This window comes from Haliotis rubra, unplaced genomic scaffold, assembly GCF_003918875.1.
Source record: "Haliotis rubra isolate DU_JTF1 unplaced genomic scaffold, ASM391887v1 Scf28, whole genome shotgun sequence".
Lineage (NCBI taxonomy): Eukaryota > Metazoa > Mollusca > Gastropoda > Lepetellida > Haliotidae > Haliotis > Haliotis rubra.
The window spans coordinates 2,570,159-2,596,148 of record NW_025766891.1 but is presented as its reverse complement, the minus strand read 5'-3'; the positions used below and the strand labels follow the sequence as shown (position 1 = coordinate 2,596,148).

The 25,990-nt window shown below is 39.6% G+C and overlaps 1 protein-coding gene across 1 annotated transcript; it reads right to left on the bottom strand.

Annotated features, from left to right (window-relative positions):
• Positions 1-1,178: 1,178 nt before the first annotated feature.
• LOC124281137 lies at positions 1,179-5,146 on the bottom strand. Its single transcript, XM_046717165.1, has 2 exons — positions 5,136-5,146; positions 1,179-2,772 (listed from the first exon to the last, which is right to left on the bottom strand). The coding sequence occupies exon 2, from the start codon at positions 2,604-2,606 to the stop codon at positions 1,437-1,439; it is 1,170 nt and encodes a 389-aa protein (XP_046573121.1). The 5' UTR covers positions 2,607-2,772; positions 5,136-5,146; the 3' UTR covers positions 1,179-1,436.
• Positions 5,147-25,990: the final 20,844 nt, after the last annotated feature.

Here is a 25,990-nt window from a genome sequence, read left to right as displayed (position 1 = left end):
TCAGTTTACACTAAAACATGTTTTGGGACCGGATTTGAGTGTCGGGATTTGGAATAGAGGGATGTCGGATTAGGGGGAGTTTCTTATATGATATCATGAAGGGACAAAAACGGGGCCGGGGTCGCGGGGGTCATGTACCTTCTAAGAAGTTCTGGAGAAGAAATAGTCCCCTCTGAGTTGTTCTTTGGTCTACAGTCAAAACAATTAGTGTTCTGGAATTGCCAGGACTTCAGCTATTAGATGCACACACATGACATACGGACCAGCGGAAATGCCTACCCGCCAAAAACGTCAAATTTACTTGAATCCAACATGGTGACCAAACGGTGCCTCTTAGCCCCATGGGTCCTGCAGTTGAAATTGAAAGTAATCGGATTCCGGAGCTGCCCCAGACATTTGGTACATTTGGACATGTAGTTTTTGGCGCAATCAACTTCAGCGTTGTGGGCACCTTGGTGAATTTTTGGAAGCGATTCTGAGCACTGGTTTAGGAGCTATGTTTGTTACAAAATACGGCGGAATAATAAATAATAATATTCGGAACGATTACAATAGGTCTTCTGCCTGGAGGCAAGGAGCCCTAATTATGAAAAATGTCGGAGAGTATCACATCAATACCTGGTGTAGCCAACCCTCAGACGGATAACATCTCATACTGGCAAGCAAGCACAGAATTGTCAGCATTGGAATCATCTGCTCTTCCAAACCCGTGAAAATCCGGGTTAGAATTGATCTTTAGTAGGCTTGTCGTAACAGGCGTCTAACGGGAATCGGGTGGTCAGGCTCGCTGTTTTTTTTTAATAATTTAAGTCTTTTATTTCCCATTTTCATATATTACAAAAGTAGGTATACAGTAATGTGTATAAATCTGGATAACATCATTTTGGGGGGCATGGTATTATATGATATTTTAGTGAGATTTTAAGTTATGATGTACATAAAGCACTAAGTTTCAACAGGTATGATAATGTACAGCAGATGACACTTAGAAGTGTTTTACAAATCATAGAATGTTGTACCTATTATCTTGACTTGCAATGATGTACATAGTATATCGATGTTTGTATAGAGTATTTGACAGTTTCAGCAAGTGAAAAGATAGCATTAGATATGTACAACATGAATGATAATGTACTACGGATAGCACATAAAATGTATTATGCACATTATTCTTTTGACTTGTAATGATGTACAGAAAATTCAATAATTGTGTGGAGTATTTGTCAGTTTTAACAGGTGAAGAATAAATTTTTTGAGTAGGTAACATTATATACCTACACCATGCATGATAATGTACCACATGGCACATGAAAAGTGTTATACAGTCATAATGTGTTTATAGTTATTCTTTAGACTGATGTACAGAAAATGCTAATAACTGTGTAGAGTGTTTGCAATTTTCAAACATGTGAAGAGATTTTGGGATAATTTTACCCCTAGGGAAGATTTGTCATGTCTGCAAACAGAGTATGAAAAGAAGACCAGAAACTGAAAAAGTTGGAGAATTGACAGTTCTGAAAATAATTTATCTTTGTTGCCTCATAATAGTTAAGTATCTCCTTCTTAACATGTTTAAAACATGGTTTGATTTCCTTTTTACTGCAGTTATAGATATTTTGTTTGGGAATAATACTGATCACATTCAATGGATTGTTATGTTTCCCTTCAAAACCAAGAATAATTTTTTCGTTTGTGAAACAAATTCTTCCTGCGGCTACAGTATTTAACCAAGCTGACAAGTGACTCCATATTCTTTTTGAATGTTCACATTCACTTAGCAGATGAATCACTGTTTCAGGTTCTGCTTCACATAATGTACACATTGGAGAGTCAACATATCCAGTCTTATGTAAATTTGTGTTTGTAAACAGAATGTTATGTACAAGTTTGAACTGAAACCACTTCAAATTAACACTCTGTGTACACCGTTTCGACATCAAATAGATTCCTTCTTGTTCAGATTCCGTATATTCTTTATCAAATTCTTTTTCCCATTTACCTTGTCCAGAAGATTTGGAAAGGCTTGTGTTAAATAAAGATTGATAGAAATATTTACTGCCTTGTTCCTTTCCAAGTTTTAGACAATTGTAAGGAAGAAAAGGACATTGCAATCTTTTCGGATTGTGTTTTTTAATGAACTTATTAATTGATAAGCGCAAGCCCTGATATTTTAAGAAATCTATTGTCATGTCGTATTTTTCTTGAAATTCATCAAAATTATAGAGTCTGTCGTCATACATAAAATCGTTTATAAAGATGATACCTCTTTCAAATAATTCTAAGTAATATACCGGTTTTCCACCAATTTTTATATTGTCATTCCACCAGACGGACTGACAGAGTATCTCAGAAGAGCATTCAACCTTTTCATAGTGTTTAGCTAGAAAATTGGACCATCCCTGCAGTACATCCCTCCAGAAAGTATTTGATACTACTGGTAAGACATTTGTTATTATGTATACAGGGTCTGCCAACCTAATAATATCTGCTAGATCTCTCCTAATTACATATTTAAAGTTCCAGGGTTTTGCAATATTCTTCTTATCCAATTCAATTTCTGTGCAAATATGGTGTTTTGTATATCTGGTACCCCAATTCCTCCACATTTAACTGTTTTTTCATTATACTTCTCCTTACTTTACCTTTTTTCCATTCCATATAAAGTTGAAACATTTCTTTTGAAATCTCTGAATGATTTCAATCGGTGGATTTGGTAGAGTATTAAATAAGTGATTTAGTTTGGGAAGTAGTCAAGCTTTTAGGATAACATTTCTCCCCAATGGAGTTAAATTTCTGATTGACCATATTTTCATTTCCCTTTCAATCGAATTGAGTTTCTTTTCATAATTTAAGTTTTGCATATTTTCCAGATCTATATCAAAATCAATACCTAAAAGTTTAAATTTTGTCTGGTTCCAATACAAATCCATATCTTTGCATAGTTTTATTCGAGATCTTTTTTTTGGAACCAATCCAGATTAATTTTGTCTTTTCTGTATTGACTTTTAATCCTGAAAATCTTGCAAAGAAAATTAAAATGTTGAAAACAGCCCGTAATCCTCTTTCTGATCCATCTAAAGTAAGAGTCGTGTCATCTGCAAATTGTTCTAAAATGTGTTCTATATTACCCATACTAACACCTTTTATTTTTTTATCCTTTCTTATAAGTAGTGCTAAGACTTCTACACATAGGATGAAGATATATGGTGATACTGGGTCGCCCTGGCGACAGCCTCTTGTTATGGGAAAAAATGAACTCGTGTATCCATTTACTAAAACACTAGATTCTATACCCTTAAAAAGTAGTGTAATCCAGTTTTGAATACTCTTACCAAAATTGAAAAACTTCAGGACATTTTGGATAAATTTTCTATCTACAGAGTCAAAGGCTTTTTCAAAGTCAATTAATAGAAGTAAGCCAGGTTTTTGATAAGTTTCTGTATAATCCATCAAGTCGTAAATCAGTCTTGTTATTTCCCCTATATATCTTCCTTCGACAAAGCCTTTTTGGTCCTCATGGATAATTTGTGGTAAAATATTTTTAATCCGGTTTGCAACTACTGCTGAAGCTAGTTTGTAGGATGTGTTTAAGAGAGATATAGGTCTCCAATTTTTTAGAAATTGTTTAGGTTTATTTTTCTTTGGGGTAAGCATGTTATTAGTCCCTGTTTTTGTGTAATTGATAAAGATCCAAGTTTATAGCCATAGTTTAAAGAATTAATTAAGTATTTTCCAAAGTCATTCCAAAAAGATTGGATAAATTCTGCAGTAAATCCGTCAGGGCCTGGGCTTTTTTGAGAGCAGAAAGAATTTCATCATATGTTAACTCTCCCTCTAGGGATGCTAAAACGCCATCAGATAGTTTTTTAATCTCAAAATTGGAAAATAAATTTTCCAAGTCTACCTGTACACATTCTTCACAAGTATACAGCTTTTCATAGAAATGTTTTGTCTCCTCTAAAATTTCATTTTGACATCTTAGTATTTTTCCATCGCTTCTGTATAATTATTCAATGGATTTGTTTAAGAAATTTCTATGTTCTAAATGTAAGAAATATTTGTTAGGTTTTTCCTAAAGTTTGCATTGGATTCCAAAGCTCACAGCTAATAAAAACAAAGTAATTTGGCCAGTACGTTTAACTTTCACTTATTTACACACCCGAATTTGCAATTAAGGAGACAGGTGAGACCGCGTCATGGGTTTCGAGTGAGTAAGTTTAGTTTTACGCCGCGTTTAGCAGTATTCTCCGCAATATCAAGGCAAGGGACACAAGAAATGGGCTTCACACATTGCACACATTTAGGGAATCAAACCGAGTCTTCGGCGTGACGAGCGAACGCTTTCACCACTAGGCTACCCCACCGCCCCTATCGGTACATTGTACACGCAAACCCCGTTGTCTCGAACTCGTCAGGACCAAGGGAAAAGTTCGACTTATCCGAGTGTTCGAAACATCCGTCAGCATAGAAATGACGAAGTACCAATACCAGCAAATCGACAGGGACCGAGAGATGAGTTCGACACAAGCAAGAATGCGTCCAAACCGAGTTCGAGACATTGGGATTCGACTGTATTTTAATTAGATCTAAGCATAAAGAATAAGACAAGACGGGTGTCTTCAACTTTCCAGTAGTCAGTTTTCCCTTTAGGTTGAGCACAACCGTGAAGATCCGGGTGAGAATGAGCCTTCAGTAACCCATGCTTGTCGTAAGAGGCGACTAACAGGATCGGGTGCTCATGCTCGCTGGCTTGGTTGACACATGTCATAGGTTCCCAGTTGCGCAGATCGATGTTCATGCTGTTGATCACTGGATTGTCTGGTGCAGACTCGAATATTTACAGACCGCCGCGATATAGCTGGAATATTGCTGAGTGTGGCGTAAAACTAAACTCACTCACTCACTCAATTGGGTTGAACAATATCGTAACAGCTCCAGCTTTTGGTGTTTACAACTTTTGACGTTCAGTTGAGCATGCTGTTTCTACCAAGAGTTCATATGAATCTTACAGAGATATTCGATCATGGTATTCAAGGGTCCTGTAAAGGTTTTGAAACGTTTTGTGATAGATGTGTGGAGGAGTGAGTGTGTCAAGATTTAGAGTCACATCGGCAATATTGCAGCCATATCGTGACTATGATAATATAGTCACGATATGGCTGCAATATTGCCGATGTGACTCTAAATGTTATTTCGTAAAATTTGTCAACAAAGGACAGTAAACCAAAACTAACATGTAAGCATTAAAAATTATATCACAATACAGGACAATACAATATAAAAACCGGGCTATAGGTCACCAACAACTGAAGGTAGATCACCATACTAGGGACAGATATTTGGATGAGGGTGAGTGAGTGAGTTTTACGCCGCTTTTAGCAATATCCAGCAATATCACTGCAGGGGACACCAGAAATGGGCTTCAGACACTGTACCCATGTAGGGAATCGAACTTTGGTCCTCGGTGCGATATGTGGAGGACATTTCCAGTTTTGACGATTCAGAGACAAAGATGATGTCCGATGTAAACTCCTATTTTGAGCACACGTTCCCACTAGTTTTAGCTAAACAGTAGAAGAATAGGACAGGTGCCACCGGTGTGGCAGACTAGGCTCGCCGTTTTCGTGACCACCAGTTATCATCACCATTTGCTAGAAATTCTTAAACATATGCCCATCATAAGTCAAACTCGTAAAGTCGACTCTGCTCTTAGAGAGGGTGGTTCGGGTAGCCTAGTGGTTACAGCGTCCGCTCCTTATGCTGAAGACCCGGGTTCGATTCCCCTCATGGGTACAATGTGTGAAGCCCATTTCTGGTGTCCCCCGTCGTGATATTGCTGGAATATTGCTAAGAGCGGCGTAAAACTGAACTAACTCACTCTTAGCAGAGGTTCCTTTCGGATATGGAAAGGCTCAAACGCTGTTCTAAGGAACAGCTGTTGCCTTACCTTCTGTTTTATATGGCTTTATTATATGTGGGTCAGGTATAGATCTCAATTTTGTAGAGAACACTGCTGTTCTATCATAGTGTCATTTCATTGGGAGGGTGAGTAGATGTATTTTCTCTTTGGGTTCTGTTATTTATCATCCGTTTGTTTGAACTCAATTGGTAGACAATTGGTAGACAATTGGTAGACTTGCAAAAATGTGTGAGATTGGTATTGGTGAGCTATATCTAAAGCAGCATTTACGAGGCTGAATCGGTATTCAGTGAGAGAGTATGTCGCTTCCAGCAATATCAAGGCCGGGGACACCAGAAATGGGCTTCACACATTGCACCCATATGGGGAATAGAACCCGGGTCTTCAGCGTGACGAGCGGACGCTTTAACCCCTAAGCTACCCCACCCCCGTATTCAAATGTGTTGTGGGTGATATAGTTATATAGTTCTGTTTTGATTGCCTTGATGTATTTGACATGAATCAGACCAGGTTAGATTATGGATAGAACTATAACGGGATCGCGTGGTCAGTTTCGCCGACATGCCTGATACATATCATCGAATCCCATTCGGGTAGACCCGTGAAGATCCGGGTTAGAATTGATCTTCAGTAACCAATGCTTGCCGTAAGAGGCGACTAACGGGATCGGGTGGTCAAGCTCGCTGGCTTGGTTGACTGGTCATCGGTTCCAAATTGCGTAGATCGGTGCTCATGCTGTTGATCACTGGATTGTCTGGTCCAGACTCGATTATATACACACCGCCGCCATATAGCTGGAATATTGCTGAGTGCGGCGTAAAACTAAACACAGTCACTCACCAGTAATGGGACCGGTGGGGTAGCCTAGTGGTTAAAGCGTCCGCTCGTAACACCGAAGATCCGGGTTCGATTCCCCTCCGTGATGTGGCAGGAATATTGTAAGAGCGGCGTACAGCCACACTCACCAACACATATACGCGTCAATTTCATATTTTGTAACTTAACACACATTAACCACAACTTAACAAATTCCCTCCTTTTGCGTTCCTAAAGGCCCACAACCTTTACATACGTTAATGTACGAGGCTGTTATGTTAGTTACGCGTTAGAACTGATCTTCAGCAACCCATGCTGAGTTGACTAACGGGTTCGAGCAGTCAGGCTTGCTGACTTGGTTAATGCTTGTAATAAGGGCTTTAACGATGCATCGAACTATCGATGGATTGCTCCGATAGCAATTGATCGATGGTAGAAACGAAAAACTATCGATACATCTATAGCATGTGTAAGTATCGATTGTTTAGTAATTGACTTCCGTTGATAAATGCGCAGCGCAAAATACAGGATGTTTGGGTGCAGGAAATGACTTCAAATGAGACAAGAGAACCATTGCAATAGTATTGGTCGCAATAGACTATCGCTAGTGTCGCTAGTGTTTAGTGTTCGGCGATCTAAAAATTGTAGAACATGTTTATATATAATACACTTTCTCTTCTCTGTAGGATGGTGAGGTGAGGTGAAATTCGGTTTTACGTCGTGCTTGAGAATATTTTACTCATATGACGACGTGCATGCGTGTGTATGTGTATGTGCGGCTGCTTGTACTAGCCCAGACTGAAGCTGGTTTTATAGTGCTAGCCAACTGAGATACCATGCCGCAGTGAAGCATGAATACCCCACCCAGACACATTATACTGACTCCGAGCCGACCAGTCCTTGTTGTACCCATTAATGCCGAGCGCCAGGCAGGGACCAACACGTACCATATTTTAACGTCTTTTGGTATGACGCGGTCGGGGATCTAACACGCGACCTTCCGCTCTCCGGGCGGACGCTCTAACCACTACACCACGGAGGCGGTCTCTCTGTAGGATGGGCAATGTACTTGTAGATATAGACATTTGTTTCATTAGAGAACACATACGCCAAGTCATTCAAAGACATAATTTTGGTGAAATACTTTATAATATTTTTAATATAGTGTTTAATTTACATTGATGACCAAGAACGCCAAACGCCAACGTCTTCTAATACATCAATATATTGCCGTGTGAGATCATAGTATTCTCTCAGTGTGTATTTGTAAATATATCTAAATAGGTCTGGAGCGGATAAGAGGAACTAGCTCTATGCCGTATTGAGAAACCTGAGACCCACTCTAAGAGATAAAATGAGTTACCAGATTACACTCATTATGTTCTCGCATCTAAGATAATGCAGAGGTCATGCGTTCCTCAAAAGTCCAGTGTCCTTTGGGGTTATTCTGTAAACGTAGCTCGGAACATACTCCACTCCCTAGGATTACAAAATATCTAAGGTGAGGCACCTACCATTATTACAGACCCGTGAAGGTCCGGGTTAGAATGAACCTTTAGTAACCCATGCTCGCCGTAAGAGGCGACTAACGGGATCGGGTGGTCAGGCTCGCTGGCTTGATTGACACATGTCAACGTATCCCAGTTGCATAGATCGATGCTCATGCTGTTGATCACTGGATTGTCTGGTCCAGACTCGATTATTTGCAGACCGCCGCCATATAGCTGGAATATTGCTGAGTGTGGCGTAAAACTAAACTTACTCACTCACTTACCATTATTTGGGTTACCACACACAACAGCATGAACAAACCGAAACATGAGTGTCATTAACCTATTCAGACAATGACCTAATAATGTCAATTTCTATAGCGCAATATCCACGTTGAATACCATGCTCAAAGCGCTTTGAAATAGGTAGGACAGAGTTTTAGAGGTATGCCACCTGGAAGATAGGTCTTGAGTATAGTTTTAGAAGTTGAGAAATTGTCACATGATTTCAGATTTTCTAGCAGTAGGTTCCATTGGACTGTTGCTGTGTAAGAGAAAGACCGTCTGCCATAGGCCTTTGTTGTTGTTTTTTAGAACTTGCAGCAAGTTATTTGTCTGAGATCTCAGAGATCAAGATTGAAAGTATGACCTGAGAAGCTAATGCAGATAGACTGGCGCTTTACTCTGGATGCACTGGAATGTTATACACAAGGTTTTGTATATAATCCTCTCTTGTATAGGTAGCCAGTGCAGGCATCGGAGTATTGGTGTTATGTGTTCTCGTTTTGGACACATGGTCACAATTCTCGCTGCGGTGTTTTGTACATGATGTAGTTTGTTGATTAATCCTTTGGGAGATCCCGTCGAACATTGCAGTAGTCCAGACGGGATAATATTAATGACCTCACCAGCTTGATTGTAGCACCTTTTAGATCAGCTTGCGGATCTTGCTGATGTTACGGATGTACATCTAACACGTCTTGGCTGGTTGATGTACATGCTTCTCCATTGACAGTTATTCAGGCGTTGACAAGCCCTGTCACGACTGGCAGCATGATGTCTGTGTTTTCACAAAGGAGTTTTGTATTGGTACTTTGCGCTGAATGTGACTAATAGATGCTCACAGATTGAACTATTTACATATTGTTCTAATGTTCTAATAGATCTTGAACTTAAAATATAGAACAGACGTTATCGCGCGTGTGTGATTTGGGATGGCAAAATCCTTTTAGGGGAATAAGCATTGTTTTTAGCAAGCATTGGGGTGCCAGTCAATTGTGGAGAATCTTTCTGAGAAACCACTGTATCCTGTCTACAAGCAGTGTGTGGAACAGAATAGCAGTCCAACCGACTCCTTTTGATGGATGAACTCAGCTGGTCTTAAATGTGAAACAGAGGGCTTCTTTTTCCTGCCCAAGGCCAGTCACTTGCCACTCGCAATCGCCAAAATGTGATTCTTAAAAAAAAATATTAATATGAAACATCGAGTGTGTGGATGCTGTTCATTCGCACAAACAGCCTATTTTAGAGTGAGTGTTCTCGGTGCCCTTTGATTTGGTACCTCCTGATCTGTTGGCGCAGATCAGGAGACTGTCCGGGTTCTCCACAGGGAGCACAGCCCTTCTGACACTCTGGGTAATGCAGAAGGCTGCAGTGTTGGGGAGCCTTCATATTCTCCGGAAAGTTCTTGGTGGGTTCGACTAGACAGCGCTTTCTGGGAGTAGTCCCATTCGTTATCTGGGCTGCGTGTAGAAGGAGCACACCTGACCTGATGAAGAGCCTTACTGTGCGAGGATCTCCCGAACCCTCTCTAGAGCTTAGTGGTTAATGCGTCCGTTGGTCAGGCCAAAGACCTGGGTTTGATTCCCGACATGGACACAAACTTACTTAAGGTATAACGTACGTTAACACACTCAGACACGGTACAGTGACTTCAGACCGACCACTAATTGTTCTTGATCATAAGGCCCCAGCCAGGATATTGTAAATCATGAAATTAATGCGAGCATTTTATTAATGCGAAAAATGCGTCTGTACTCTTCTCGCATTATTAATGACGCATTTCAGTCTGACCATGTCTACTTTTGAGAACTTAAGAAAAGACAGAAAACGTAAATCTCTTGTCGTCTTTATTGTCATCAGGTTATCATTCAACATAACTATACAGAATAGAACGAAATTTAGAAACCTCTCATAAACTTAATTGACAAATGAGCACTAATTTCCTTCGCACTAATTGATATACATTGAATATATTCATCGGCAAATTATGTAACAATAGCAGAAGTGTTGACACTACACATTACACCAATTATAATAGGAAATTTTGCTTTAAATGTGTCTCGGTCAGTCGTTCATTGATAGATCTTCTTGTCTTATCCACCAAATCCTTTGTACTACATTTCCGAAGTGCATATTATCTGTTAAACTAAAAGAGGATATACATACTTATTGAGCTACACTTTCTTTTAATCCGCCACAGAGATGAAACTTAAATGTGATGGACAATTTGCGAAGACAGATGACTCACTGATTTAGTGCTTGAATGAGTTTATACAGTTCATACATTTTCAAAGGTTATCAAAATAAGATGACACTACTCCCACTTTAAAAGGGATATGAAGGCGATACTTCAAAACAGACCAGATGCTTGTTCTTGTTTTCGTCTGCTGTGCCAGTAGCATCATGGCTGGTCTGTTGTCAAGGGACATAACTCTGATTTGTTTTGTGTGGTAACATTTTGTATGACGAGTCGGTATGTTCTAGGTTCGAGTCGGCTGTGTTGGAATGAAAAACAGGGTGTTTATATGTTTGGTCGGCAATAAAATTAGGGTAGGTCGGGCGATGAGAAACACAGAAAATAAAAATACTGCCCTCAGTAGAATTACCGAAGGTTTGCTTTGAACTTGATGTTATAATACGTCAGTTGTAAATTTGCATGGGTTGCATGACTGAACATTTCTTGTATTGTGATATTCAGAACACTTTCAAATAATCTTAGAGGATTTCTAAAGATAATATTTTTGTTTTTTACCCTGGTGTTTGATTTAAGGCCCCATTGCCTCAGACTGGTATTGTGAAGACTTGTTTCATTTTCACATTACAACGTCTGACTGGTAATACTTCATCTGCTGTCTGGCAATCGAAGCTTGACAGTAACCAATAATTTACTACATCAACTATATTTGACTGCGAGTGGTCTCAGATCATATCTGTTCACTTGCTTCAGGAAGCAAAGTAATCACACAGTTTGCTTATCCACTAACCCCTCGCGGTATGCGTGGCGATAGTCATGGTAGACTGGCTACACTCGCCTCCCCCCCCCCCCCCCCCACACACACACAAATAAGAAATATCTAGTTTCTCATGATATTCATCTATTCTTCTGTACACTGGTGAGATCACGTCGCACACTGTTTACACTGATGTGCCCTGTGGCTCCCCCATCCCCCCAAGTCTTTACAAATTGAGACGCCTGTCCCATAGCATGACAGCGTTCCCCTGGAAACACACCGTCTCGTTACCGTCGGATGAATCATTCTGCATTTTTCTCATCAATGATGGTACCCAGATATTAATACTTCCTGTCCGTAAGTACAAACAGGTTCCAGTTAGTCTTTTTTGCTTGGGGAGTCAATTATCTTTTCCTTCATTTTGTGAATGTTCAGGAAATTGTCTTTGCACCATAAAGTAAACGTGTCAATATTTTAGTAAAATATACTCCGATTGACGAATAAACCCAACCAAAGTGGCATCATCAGCAAATTTGAAATTCAAACCGGTGGATAAATGAGATATACAGTCATTTGTATAGAGTCATTTGGATAGACACAGCCTTGAGGAGCACCGGTACTAATGTCAACAGCGTTGAATTGACCAGAACATGTTGAAGTCGGTTACTCAAGATGGCCTCTACCCACTTGATGATGCTACTATTTACTTCCATGTTGAATAATTTTCTTATCATCAAATGTGGTTAGATTGCGATGAAAACAGAGGGGAAAGAGGATTCTTACCTATGATTTTGAATTCTTTAAAAGAATATAAATCTTATGCAAAAGTAAAAAGAGTGCATCCTCTACCCCATGCCCGGCTCTGTACGCAAATTGTACGGGATCCATTGATGTCCAGTTCTTTGCTTTAGTAAGATAATTCGCTCAAAGCATTTCATGATTATTGGAATAAGAGCCACTGGGCGGTAGTCCTTAATTATTGAAGGTTTTGACTTTTTTGGGAACGGGGATTATATGTGAGGTTTTCCAAATTGTTGGTGTTGTGGGCGTCGATAGACATCTGAAACATCACTCTCTGTATATCCCGAACAACTGTTCACAACATTCTCGTAGTGCAATGCCAGGTATTCCATCATAGTGGTTGATATCCGAATGTTCATCTTCCTAAATGCTTGCATCACATCAAGATTGGTGATTAGGGACCGTTCATAATTTATGACAAGGGGGTGGGGGTGGGGGGTGGGGTGGTGATGCTGATTTTTATTCAGAAGCATGTACAATGTGAATGATCCCCCTAAAATTTACGTACAAAGTAAGTGACCCCCTTGCATATCATGTACAAAATCAATGACCCCCTCCCCCTTCCCATATTTTTAAAGCATAATGTTGTAGTATTTTTATGTACAAAATTGCTGACCCCCTAGTACATGTGTATAAAATTGCTGACCCCCCTTCCTTTCCAGAACAAAATGGGTGACCCCCCTTAAATCATCATCACCCCCTAGCCATAAATTATGAACGGTCCCTTACTAAATTATCATCTTTGGGTAAGCTTTGAATGAAGGGATTTTTTGTCTGAGAGAAGTCATGCACATCAAATCTTGAGTAGAATTGTTAGAGATCTCTCGTTTTGAGCGTTCAACGCTTTACATTTACTGTCGTTGCCAATCATGGCTTTATTTCCATTCCCCGCTGCTTGCAAGTCATTACTCGGAAATTCCTTTTCTATTTTCAAGTTTATCTTTTTTAGTCAAACGGTTGATATATCGTTGTATCTCTTTCACTCGAGTTCTGAGGCCTGCACAGAAAGCACGCTTCTTGCCATTGTGAAGTCCTTCCAGTTCAATGCTAATCCAAGGTTTGTTAGTTAATGGTTTTTAAAGGAACAATATTATCAATACAGATCCTGATATAACCTGTATCAATGTCGTGCAGCTCATCGAGATCAGTCGACGATTCGCGGAAGTTATCCCACACTGTACAGTCAAAGCATCCTTTCAGTTTCCTTAAGTGGCATCTAGAAGCTGGTATGATGAAGTGGAACACTTTTTATGGATTTTTCTTTATTGCAGTACTAGTTGCGTCGTTTCGGTGTAGATCATAACACCGTTATCAAGCAAATGATACACCACATTTGCACAAGGAGAAATATATACATGGCGGGTATTGGTTTATATAATAGAAGAGGTTGATGTACGGTGTGTTGACATGAGACTTGTGATAGGAATGATTGCCTACTGGCTTTAATCATTCCTATCACAACAAGTCTCATCAGTACAAGTACATCAGCCGTGATAACGGTGTTAGGATCTACACCGAAACGCCGCAACTACTACTGCAACAAAGAAGATGTCTATCCATATAAAGTGTTCCACTTCATCCTTTCAGTTGATTAATAGATTCTTTCGTTCAGGTTTTAGCATATATTACTGGTTTTTTTTGTGATTTGAGAGTTTGTTTATACAGGGGAACGAGATAAACAACGTTGTGATCTGACTGACCAAGTGGCGGCTTCACATACGATTTATAGGCTTCTTTTATATTACCGTAGCACGGATCTAGGGTTTCATTTTTCTGTTTCTCACATATTGGTGATGATGAGGCAGTACTTTATTCGACGCACAGCCGTTGGAGTTTCCAAGAATCAGTTTTGGTGCATCAGGTGAAAGGGCATCGAGGTTACTGATGTGAGCAGACAGGATGTCCACCGCTTTGTTTGAGTTTGCCTTTGGATGTATAAGCTTGTCCACTTGCTCCAGTAAGCAACGTAATTACATTTACACAGTTTCCCGATGTAGCGACCCCTTTGGGTACGCCTGGCTATAGTCATGGTAGACTGACCCCTACACACTGTAGGGCAGCATTGTTATTTTTTGTGCTTCTCATCAATCTACCGACCCTTCTAATTTTATTGCTTTCTTGACAGCTCTTGACCGTTGCGCCTTCTTTCTGGGGCTGTAAGGTAGCCTGGCAGTCAAAGCTTATAAAGTGTGAAGCCCATTTCTGGTGTCCCCCGCTGTGATATTTGTGGAATATTGCTCAAAGCAGCGGAAAAGCCCGCTCACTCACTCACTTCTTCTTTTAAATATTGTCATAATACATGTTTGCATTGGGGCATTAAATAACAGACTGCTTTCTCAATAGTGCCTGATCATCCAGAGTTCCAATTAGAATCGTATCCCATATGTGTAGATCGATCCTCATGCTGTTGATCACTAGACAGTCTGGTCCAGACTCGATTATTTATTACCTTCTCACCTTTATGAATTACTATCAAAGATATATTAGAAGGTATTAGTTTACAAGAAAGCTTAACAACACAGTTTTATGAAAATCACGAAAAGAAATTCTCAAATGCATTCATGTTTAGGTGAAATGCATCCTCTTCAGAATTACATTGTTCTATTTTCGTCCATGTCGAAATAAACCAACAACAGTGATTTAGATGTCCAAAAGGTTGAAAGAAAATTCTGCTTTGAGACAAAGATAAACCATTTCAAGTCACCATTTTTCAACTGTTAGCACAAGAATCAACTGTTGTAGAGTGTGTAAAACTGGAAAATAATCATTCCTATGATTACAGTCTTTTAAAACTTTTGCTGCTGATTTACATCAGTAAAACCAAATAAAACGTGTCTTTGGTATTGTGAAAAAGTGTTTAAGAAAATCTAAAATTAGCTTTGTTAACTTTTTTTGCTTGCAAAGTAGCATTTTTCCATTTTCTGTGTACACATAGCAATATCAATCGCCAAAACGCAGCAATATTCAAGCAGTATTTGCATCCATTTCACATGGGGAATGATTCTATAGGGTATGAAGAGAGACTAGAATGCATGATATGATACACAAGTAGGAGAAATATGCCACGATTAACAGCTGAAGGGACCGAAAGAGCCATTGGGATGGAGCAGATGGGGGTCGAGATACAATGCTGCTGTCAACGCCTTCGGATGTCACCGTATCACGGTTCTAAGACTTATTCAGGGCTTCAGTCAGACTGGGTCACCGTAGACAGATCAAGAAGTGGACGTCCACGCATCACAACGCCAGCTGAAGATAGGTATCTCCGTCACTAAGGCAGGAGGGTAACGTTTCTTTTGGCGTTTAGTGTCTATTAAGAAAAACAATGACATTATTTTTACCTTGACTATTTACTTTTGAGACGGTAGGGTAATAACCTGGTAGTTGAAGCTTCCACTCGTCATGCTGCAGACCCGGGTTCGATACCCCACATGGGCACACTGTGTGAAGCCCATTTCTAGTGTCCTTGAAATTGCTGGAATATTGCTACAAGCGGCTTAAAATCTCACTCACTCACTCAAATAGGATTTCATGATGATACCTGACTATGTCGAGTCAGTCAAATATTTTCTATTGGTGAGAATGACAACTTTTGTCAGTTGTTTAAATGTGGACCAACATATTGTGAGCATCCTCACAACTTCACAATGGTTATGGATGACTTCGAATCGTATGCTTAAAAAGGGCGGTGGGGTAGCCTTTGTGGTTAAAGCCTCCGCTCGTCAGGCTGGAGACCTCAGGTTGATTCCTGACATGGGTACAATATGATTTTGCGGGAACATTGCTAAAAGTGATGCAAAACCGTACTCGATCACTTATGACAAAGAAAGGGCCTATAATGAATAATGTCCTGTTGAAATATATCTCAGAGTGGGTTGGAGCCAGGTTGCTAAATCAGCACTTCACACATATCTGTATCCGTTAGCAATTAGGTATGTAAAGTAAACGGCACTAGAAGATTAACAGTTCAACGGTCCTTGTTGAGAAAGATATTGTACTTGGAGTGGGAGGGGTCGGAGGGGTAAGTGTGAGAGAGTTATTTGAGTGAGTGAGTGAGTGAGTTAAAATTTATAGTCACATCGACAATATTTCGGCCATATTATGACTTAAAATAGTTGTAAATTCATTATAAATGCACAAAGTTTAAAAATCTGTCGACGAAGGACAGTAAAACCAACTAGTATATCACAGTAACAAGAAATAAAACTAGCACGTATCACTAAAAGAGGATTTCAAATAAGGACAATACAATATAAAAAAAGGCTGAGGATCGCCAACAACTGAAGGTAGATCACCACTCTAGGGACCATGGGGAGAGTAATTTGAATAATCAAATACAAGCATAAACAATGTAAAGAATTAATATAACTTAAAACTTCCTGGTTAAATGCCTGGCTTTCTGTTTCAGGTTCTGCCACAATGGACTGCAGCTACAAAGGATGTTTCATTTTGTGCCTGGGGTCAACTTTCCTTGCTGCAGCTTTCTACTCAATAATGAATCCTTCATCGGGTGTGTTTGTAGTGGAAGGTTTCATGTCAAGAATACCTAACGTGAAGCAAGTATCCCTCTTAGAAGTCTCTCAAAAGCATCCCCTCGTGCTTCAATGGCAGAGTGTGAACATTACGCAAGCAGGTTCACTAAAACGTCACACATTAAAACGCATTGTGTGGATGAACGTCCCGCCTTGGTACAGGACTGCAAAAACATTCGACCACTGTAATGTTCGTTCGTGTGAAATAAGTACGAACGAGGCACTCATTTCATCAGCTGATGCTGTTATTGTCAATGGTGTGAATTTGCCTGCTTCAAAACACCCAAACAACAACATGGACCAGGTGTGGATTATGTATGGAATGGAATCACCTCTTCACTATCATTCAAACACGATTTTCCGTTCTGATTGGAATGGCCGTTTTAACTGGACATTGACGTACCGCCTGGATTCGGATATACCCTTTCCTTACAACAGGATCTTGTTTACAGGACGCACTGTGAATATAAGTGATGTTTTAAGACGAAAAAGCCGATCAATAGCTTGGTTTGTTAGTAACTGTGGTACACCGTCAAAGAGGGAAGTGTATGTTAGAGAACTGAGGAAACATATTGATGTCGACATTTATGGCGCCTGCAGATATAACAAGAGCTATGACTGCCCGAAAGAAAGGTCCACCGAGTGTCTTAGTATGTTAAACACCACATATAGGTTTTATCTTGCGTTTGAAAACTCCCTATGTAAAGAGTACATCACAGAAAAGTTCTACAACACGTTCAGGACTTCAGCTATTCCCATCGTTCGTGGAGGCTCTGACTATGCACGTCTTCTGCCAAAAGGAACCTTCATCAACACGGCATCATTTGACAGTCCCAAGAATTTGGCGAACTATATCAAATATTTGGAGAGAAATGAGACAACTATGGGAGATATTCTTGCAAAGAAGCACAAATATGAATACATTCATTCAGAAAGTACGGAGTTTGATTGGAGGTGTCAGTTGTGTGCCAAGTTACATGGTAATATTACAAGAAAGCATTACACAGATATGAAACAGTGGCTTAAGACTGGAAAATGCCAAGAACTGCCCAAAGATCTGCCGTAATGACTGATATTGTAAGAAACATGTCACTAGATATAACGAGAGTGCTTGTTCTCACTCAAATCTTGGCCCACACCAATTTTAGAACAATAGTTTACTTGTGATATAGGCCATGAGACAGACAATTTTTCGGTACCACTCAGAGGGACCAAACACTTTTAGTTTTTTTAACTTGTTATGGTCTCTACATATCAAAAACGTATGATGGCCATGTCGGTTAGGTAGCTCAAACTCAGAACGAGGCTAATTCTAAGATGGCCGCCAAAAACCCATGCATTTTCGAAAAAACCCATCAATTCAAAGCTTTAATTGTGAGGTGAGGTGAAATTGGGTTTTACGTCGTGCTTGAGAATATTTCGCTCATATGACGACGTGCATGCATGTGCTAGCCCATTGAGATACCATGCCGCAGTGAAGCATGAATACCCCACTCAGACACATTATACTGACTCCAAGCCGACCAGTCCTTGTTATACCCATTAATGCCGAGCGCCAGGCAGGGACCAACAAGTACCATATTTTAACATCTTTTTGGTATGATGCGGTCGGGGATCGAACCCGCGACCTTCCACTCTCAGGGCGGACGCTCTAACCACTTCACCGCGAAGACGGTCCTTTAATTTTGAGTCAAGTTTAGCAAATAGGTTGAAAATTAAAATAGGGAGGTACAAATAAAGCTCACATGATTAAAAGGATTTAATTAATATCAAGTTGTGTTATTAGATGCCTTTAAATCATATTTTTCCTGATTTTTAAGAGTCCAAATTTAAAGCTCATCATTTCATTTATTCTAAAGACAGTTCTTTAACTTCAAATAGTTACAGCACCTTTAAGTTCCTTAAATTGGTGTGTGATAGTCACCGTTTCGCATCATAAACGTCAGCTTCATCATCAGTGTCACTCTTAGGCATGTCATGGTCCATGCATACGATGTTGTCACAAGTCTGGCTCTGACATGTCACAGTGCATTTCAGTCCATTGGTAAGGCCTTGACAACTTGGCAAATATACAGACGGTTGTGTACTTGCAAGAAATGAACTCAAGAACAGCATCTGGAGCAAGAGGTCTTGTCATCCAACAAATCTTTGTCTGATCATTTTGTTCCACCCATCAATGACCATCTGTTGCCCGTGAAGTTGGATATTCAGCTTCCAGACAGTTGTTCCATATTGTAGCTTGATAGTTTGCTCTCAGGAAGTGCATAGATAGACAATCAAAGCAGGGTGGCAATTGTCCTGATTCAATTGCCCCTTTTCTCACCTTAAATAAGTGGTAACGCAAGTGATTGACAGTCCATATTTAAGAACCTGAGGCATACAGGTAGCATGTGAATGCTTGAAGTGAGTTGATCGAACCTTGTGGCACAGTCCACTCATGGCCTAATAAGGATGTTTTACTGACTCTGCCCACACAATTACCTTGGTGACTGAGGGTGATCGTCAATACAGGTGACCTTACTGATTGTGTGTGAACCAATCCAAAAGGCGACGTTCATTGTCCGTTAGATCTGCTGTTGTAGATTAAACGTTTATGCATTTTTCATCGATACACTGGAATTTTCATTCATTCCTTTATACGAAATATTTCGTGTATCCAGTCCGAACAAAATACAGTGTTACATGTACACTCTTCCAGAGTCAAGGTTTGATGTTGACTCTTCCAGGCTAATCATTTGGTTTGGTTGTTGTTGAACTCCGCACACAGCAATATTCCAAATATATATATCACGTCGGTCTGTTAATAATCGTGTCTGGACAAGACAATCCAATGATTAACATCATTTTACACAATTGGGATAGGATGTCATGTGTCAACCAATTCAGCGAACCTGACCGCCCAATGTGGAAAAATCTGAAACAAAGTCACATGATCATTTGAGAAACTATCACGAGTTATAATGTTACGTACAATTGTTCAATATCAAATTGTTAATACACACAATGGAACGGGTTTCTTTGTCAGCTGCAGATGGATGGGATATCAGTCCTATATTTGGATTTTGATGGATACATTCCTCGAACGAGGCAATAGTCTGATATTATTTCTATTACTGATACTATATAAGTTTAGTCAGTTTTTATTTTAAAATCTGAAATTTGTTTTTATTCGTTTGTTGTAGCATTCAGCATTATCATTCGACTTCAGTTGGTCTGTCAATGCGAGACAGACAGCATGCAGTAGGTAACACTCGAGGCGTGTTTGTATAAAATGTGAGTGAGTGAGTTATTTTTTAACGCCACAACGGCAATATTTCAGCCATATCATGACGAGAACATATCAGACATTGAAATGGAATAGATGTATATTATAAAAACCCGTCGACGAAGAACAGTAAAACAACTAGAATATCACAATTACAACTACAACTAGTGTGGAAAATTAAAACTAATAGCACTATTTGGACAATACAATATAAAAACACGGGCTATAGATCGCCAACAACTGAAGGTAGATCTACAAACTAGGAAAAATGGGCACTTACATTACTTTTGCTACCTGCATGGACCCTATTTGGATTTATATCATCCCTTCAGCCGCTGGCGATCGAAGTCAAAATTAAAATGACAAGAATACTACATTTAAAACAGCTGGTAAATGTAAATTTCCTTTGAATTTTTCGGGACTTACGTACCCTCTCAGGAAGAAAATAATTTTACGCTACTTCAACCCCCTATCTCAGTTACTAATCTAAACTACCTGCCCTGCCCACTTTGAATTGGACACGACTTGTAATAGATCTAATGCCTTCAGGCATTTAGTCTTCAAATACTTAATATGTGGTAAAAAGGTCAAATGGTTGTCGAAAATCAGTCCCAGAAACTTGGCTTCCTTTACAACGTTAATTTGAGAGCCATCCCAGTACAGTTCGTGATCTTTACGAGGCTTATATTTCCGACAGAAATGTATACATTTGGTCTTTATCTGTGAAAATTTAAAGCCATTCTCAAGTGACCATTTATGAACACATCTGTAACTGTCTCTCGATGGTATGCATATTTTTACCACGACATGAAACGTTAAAATCATCCACAAACAATGACCCATCTATTGAGTCATTTAATACTTTTGACAGACTATTGATTTTTATGCTAAACACAGTACCGGACAAAATACTGCCTTGTGGAACTCCCTGATCCTGATTATAATGGTCAGCTAGGGTTGATCCAACACGCATTTGAAAATGCCTGTCGACTAAAAACTGTGATATAAAATGAGGCAAACGGCCTCTCAAACCAAAGGCATGTAAATCTCTTAAAATACCATGTTTCCATGTTGTGTCATAAGCTTCCTCTAGGTCTAAAAAGAATGATACAGCATGCTGGTTATTTACAATGGAATTTTTAACGAATGATTCTAGTCGAAGCAAATGGTCAATAGTGCTTCTATTTTTACGAAAACCACATTGAATGTTAGTAATTAGATTATTGGATTCTAGAAACCATACTAATATATTATTGACCATGCGTTCCATGGTCTTGCAAACGCAGCTACTTAGTGAAATAGGTCTGTAGTAAGATGGATCTGTGTGATCCCGACCAGGCTTAGGTACTGGTACAACAATGGCATGACGCCACGAAGGAGGAAAATGCCCTGTTGTCCAAATATTATCAAAAATGTTCAGAAGTGTTTCAAGACATGCATTAGGTAAATGTTTCAGGAGCTGATAGTGGATATTATCAGCACCTGCTGCCGTATCATGAGCATGCGCTAAGGCAGTATTCATCTCATGACATTAATTTATTATAATCTTCACCATTATCAGAATGAAAGTTAATTTTAAGTTTTTCTTGATGATCTTTATATTTCTGAAACTTTGGATTGTGCTTTTATTAAGAAGAAAGTCTAGCTAAAGTTTCCCCTAACTTGTTTGCAATGTCAATTTTATCAGTTAAAAGATCGTGTCCATCTTTCAGATGATGAACACTAGAATTTCTACCTTTGCCGTTGATTCTCTGTATCATGTTCCATACCTTCATTATTGGTGTACGGGAATTAATCTTTGATACAAAGTTCTTCCAAGACTGACGTTTACTTTGTTTAAAAGTACGTCGGGCCTTGGCATTATTCATTTTTTAAATTATTGAAATTGTGAACTGTAGGATGGCGGCGAAAGTATTTCTCTGCCTTCTTCCTACACTTCCTAGCTTGTTTTCAATCGTCAGTAAACCATGGTTTACGAATGTGTGGCTTAGTAGAAGCCTTAGGAATAGTTTCATCGGCAATATTCGTCAGTTTATCAGAGAAAAGGTGAATCGAATCTGGAGCATTGACAAACAAGTCTGATTTTGTCAGCACATAGTGTCTGAAATAATGGCCAGTTGGCCTTATTAAATTCCACCTTGTTGCAGGTGGGTCATCATTCGGGTTTACAGCTGAAAGTATTGTGGGAAAATGGTCACTTCCACACAGGTCATCATGGACTGACCATGCGAATTCGTTATAAATATTTGGATCTGTGAGCGACAGATCGAGTGCAGAATAAGTTCCCGAACCAGGGTGTAAATATGTGACAGATCCATCTTTAAATATGCATAAATTATTGTTTGAAATGAAGTCCTCTAGTATTTTTCCTTTATTGTTGGTATCGGTACTTCCCCACAAAGGGTTATGTCCGTTAAGATCACCCATGATTATAAATGGTTGAGGAAGCTGGTCAAAAAGATCCTGAAGGTCAGACTGTTGAAGAGTTGAAGACGGAGAAATATATAAAGAACAAAGTGTAAAGGTTATCTGTAAAGTAAGACGGACAGCAACAGTTTGAAGATGGCTTTTAAGAGTAACCGGGATATGGGTGATACCCTGCCTCACTAGAATAGAAGCACCACCAGTTGCTTTACTACCTGGACGGGAAAATGAATGAAAGGAATTGTACTGACGCAATTCAATTTTATCAGTACTTTTCAGGCATGTCTCTTGTACACTAAACGCCGATGGTTTAATATCTTGCGATAGTAATTGTAGATCATTAAAATTGTTCCTAAGGCCTGTGCAATTCCATTGTAGTAATTTCATAACTGGAGATCGTGAGCGCATGGAAGTGCAACTCCTACACCCAGTGAGTGAGTGATCTCCATATCAAGTGGTTCAAATGGATTTTGAACCGTCACAGGAGTTGTCGACGAAGGAGACTCTTCCAAATGTTGAAGAGCTCTGGTCTTTCTTCTCAATTTTTTTTTTCCTTATTCGAGAGGTGGACAACACTCTTTGTTGCCTGTGTTGAATTAATATCATCTGGCTGTGATTCCTCAGTCTGGGATGCTAATGAGCGTTGACAATCTTGTGATATTGAAGTATTGTCACTCAAGTTCATCTGAGTTCATTTACCCAGGATATGTCAGACCAATAGAAGATTTTGACTGAGCGTTAACTAATTTCTTTGCCTCAAAGTACGAGATGTTATTCATGCGTTTCATTTTGAGAATTTGGCTTTCATATTCAAACTTTGGGGAAGATTTAGACTAAGCCAGATGCCCATCACTGCAATTTGTGCACTTGATGTTACCAGTGCAATCGGTACTGTCATGGGTTCCACTGCAGCGGGAGCAGATAGACTTGCCAGTACATTGTCTTGCACCATGGCCAAACGTTTGGCATTTATAACACCGGAGTGGATTTGGTACATATACCTCCTATCCGATATTACAGTATCCAGCCTTAATAGATTGAGGAAGTATATCAGAGGCAAGAATCATGGATCGGTCTCCATATTAGGGAACCCGAATTGGCGACATGAGTCACCCCTCCCCCATCGGTCAAGAATCCGATGGGGGAGACATAACCCTGGCGAAAGACACAAACTGACCACAGGGACCTATACCAAACATGGAATGGAGGAAAAGCCGGATACGGACAAGGAATGTCAGCTGTGTCAATTAATGGATGGTATAAATGATTGTGAACCAGCAGTGCTGGGCAGTTCGGACTGAAACTCAGAGTTCAGAGCCACCCCTTGTAACTAGACCAGAATAAATCGTGTGAACCCCAAGACGGACTTGTGTGCTGATTAGAGTCATATCCCCCAGAGAATCAACTTACTGAGGCGCATATATTGGTGGAGAATCCGGGTAGTCAGACCAACAGGGAAGAGGTAAGTGTTTCTTTTTATCACGTTTGAATCCTGTTTCACGGTGAAACGCTTCACAGAAATAACACCTTGATCCGTCAACTCTGCCACAATTTCTTCTTCAGACATATCTGATAAACAACGCGACTTGTCTCTAACAATACCTCTACAAGTGTTCAGTGTCTTGTGAACCGACACAACGACCTGTTTATTCACAAACTGCTGCAATCCCAGCAGATTGACAGATTGCTGTCGTCGCATACATTCTACCAAAAGTGAACCGTTTCCGAGGCGAGTGACATTCGTTACCTCTGCGCAGACACCTTGGATGACCTTGGATGCCCTTGGAGACGGCAAAAGGATTAATATTCAATGGACTCCCATCATCAGTAGAAATAACCAAATGTGTTCTTGCATGATTGGTCTTAACTTCGAGGACCTCATTTTGAAAGAACACCAACACTAACTTCGAGGACATTTTTCTTTTCTTAGAGGACTTGCACACGGGTCCTCAGATTGAAATGTCATTTTCGGCATCCTGGGGTCCCAAAACTGCTACAGAATAAATTTCAAGCGAGTCCTCATGATGGGCCATATATAAGATATGTGATACACACCATTGTGCGCTTATACACAACTTACTGCCTTGGTTAAAAAAAGTCTAGATGTGTGCTTAGATTGTTAACCAATCACATAATTCCTTATCAAGGTCCAATCAGAGAGCCTGTTACAGTAAACCAATCGCTATCTTCGTTGAAAAACCCGACACTGCGAGGACCTGTCCACGAAATACCGTCGATGTCAAGCCTACTAAAGAAAACTTTCCCACTGTTCAAAAACACGCAGAAAAGCCCACATGAATCGTGGAAATAGCAACATAAACATATTACCTCGCTACTGAAACAGTTAAAACGGCAACGAAAGACTATGAAACTGCAACATTTTTATATCAGCAAACTTTGACCTCTACTGCGCATGCGCATTACGATCCGCGCTTCTTTAAAAAATCCGAACAACCGTAAATCGCCTCGCGTAGAAAAAGTATTGAATATGTCGAAATAGTTACTGTCAATCATTTCATACGAATGGAAAGTAAACCAAACAAGTGTGCACACAAGTATGATGATGATAAATGCCAAAAACACACGCCTTCATGTCAAACACAAATCAAGGTCCTCACAATGTCGGCCTCTTAAAATTGGTAGCGTCATCATCAGAGAATAATCAAGATCAGCTATATCTGCCGTAGACTAACATTTTGTCTCACAGTTATGGGATAACTTGCGCATTCTACTGAAAAGTAACGTATTAATTTATGAAATTCCCTCAATGAGTACTATGGAATTTCTTGAAACTTGCGTATTTGACATACAAGTTAAAGAATATTCCCAACCAAATTTCTCCTTAACATCATTGATTACGCAGTGAGACGCACATAGGATTAATACATATACGATTTCTATGTAAAGGTTGTTAATTAAGAATTTTATTTTCTAACTGGGCCAAATTAGTATTAAATAGCGAAAGCACTACTAAACTGGAAATTCCCTGTTTAAAAATAGATTGCCATTCAGCCAATCAGGTGCAAATGTCATTACCTTCTTATAGGGGTAATTGTAATCACACTGACATTGCTACCTGTCAGTGCAGCGTGCGAGAGATTCGCGGCTGACGATATCACGATGAGCTAAAAACACAAAGACAAAATGTCACAAAAGGTGCCACAGAAAGGTAATGAATCTAGTCACCAATTCTCAGAGAGAATGCCCAATTTGAAAGACACAAATCGTAAAAAAATAAAGACAATATTTCTGTCACTTGTTGTTGCTGTTTTATTGAAGAAAGTGTCACGAACGAAAATCAGAAATTGTAGCACTCAAGGGGAGCTTGTAAAAATTCCATCACATCTCATACAATACCACCCTAGACGATCGTTGTAATCTACGTGACTGTTCTTTGTGATGGCTGCATAACACACTGAAGGGAGATATCATTCACATAGTTCAGTCGTTAATCCCAAAGTTGTGTTTCGTTAAGGAAACAACATTACATGTAACATCCTCTCCACTCA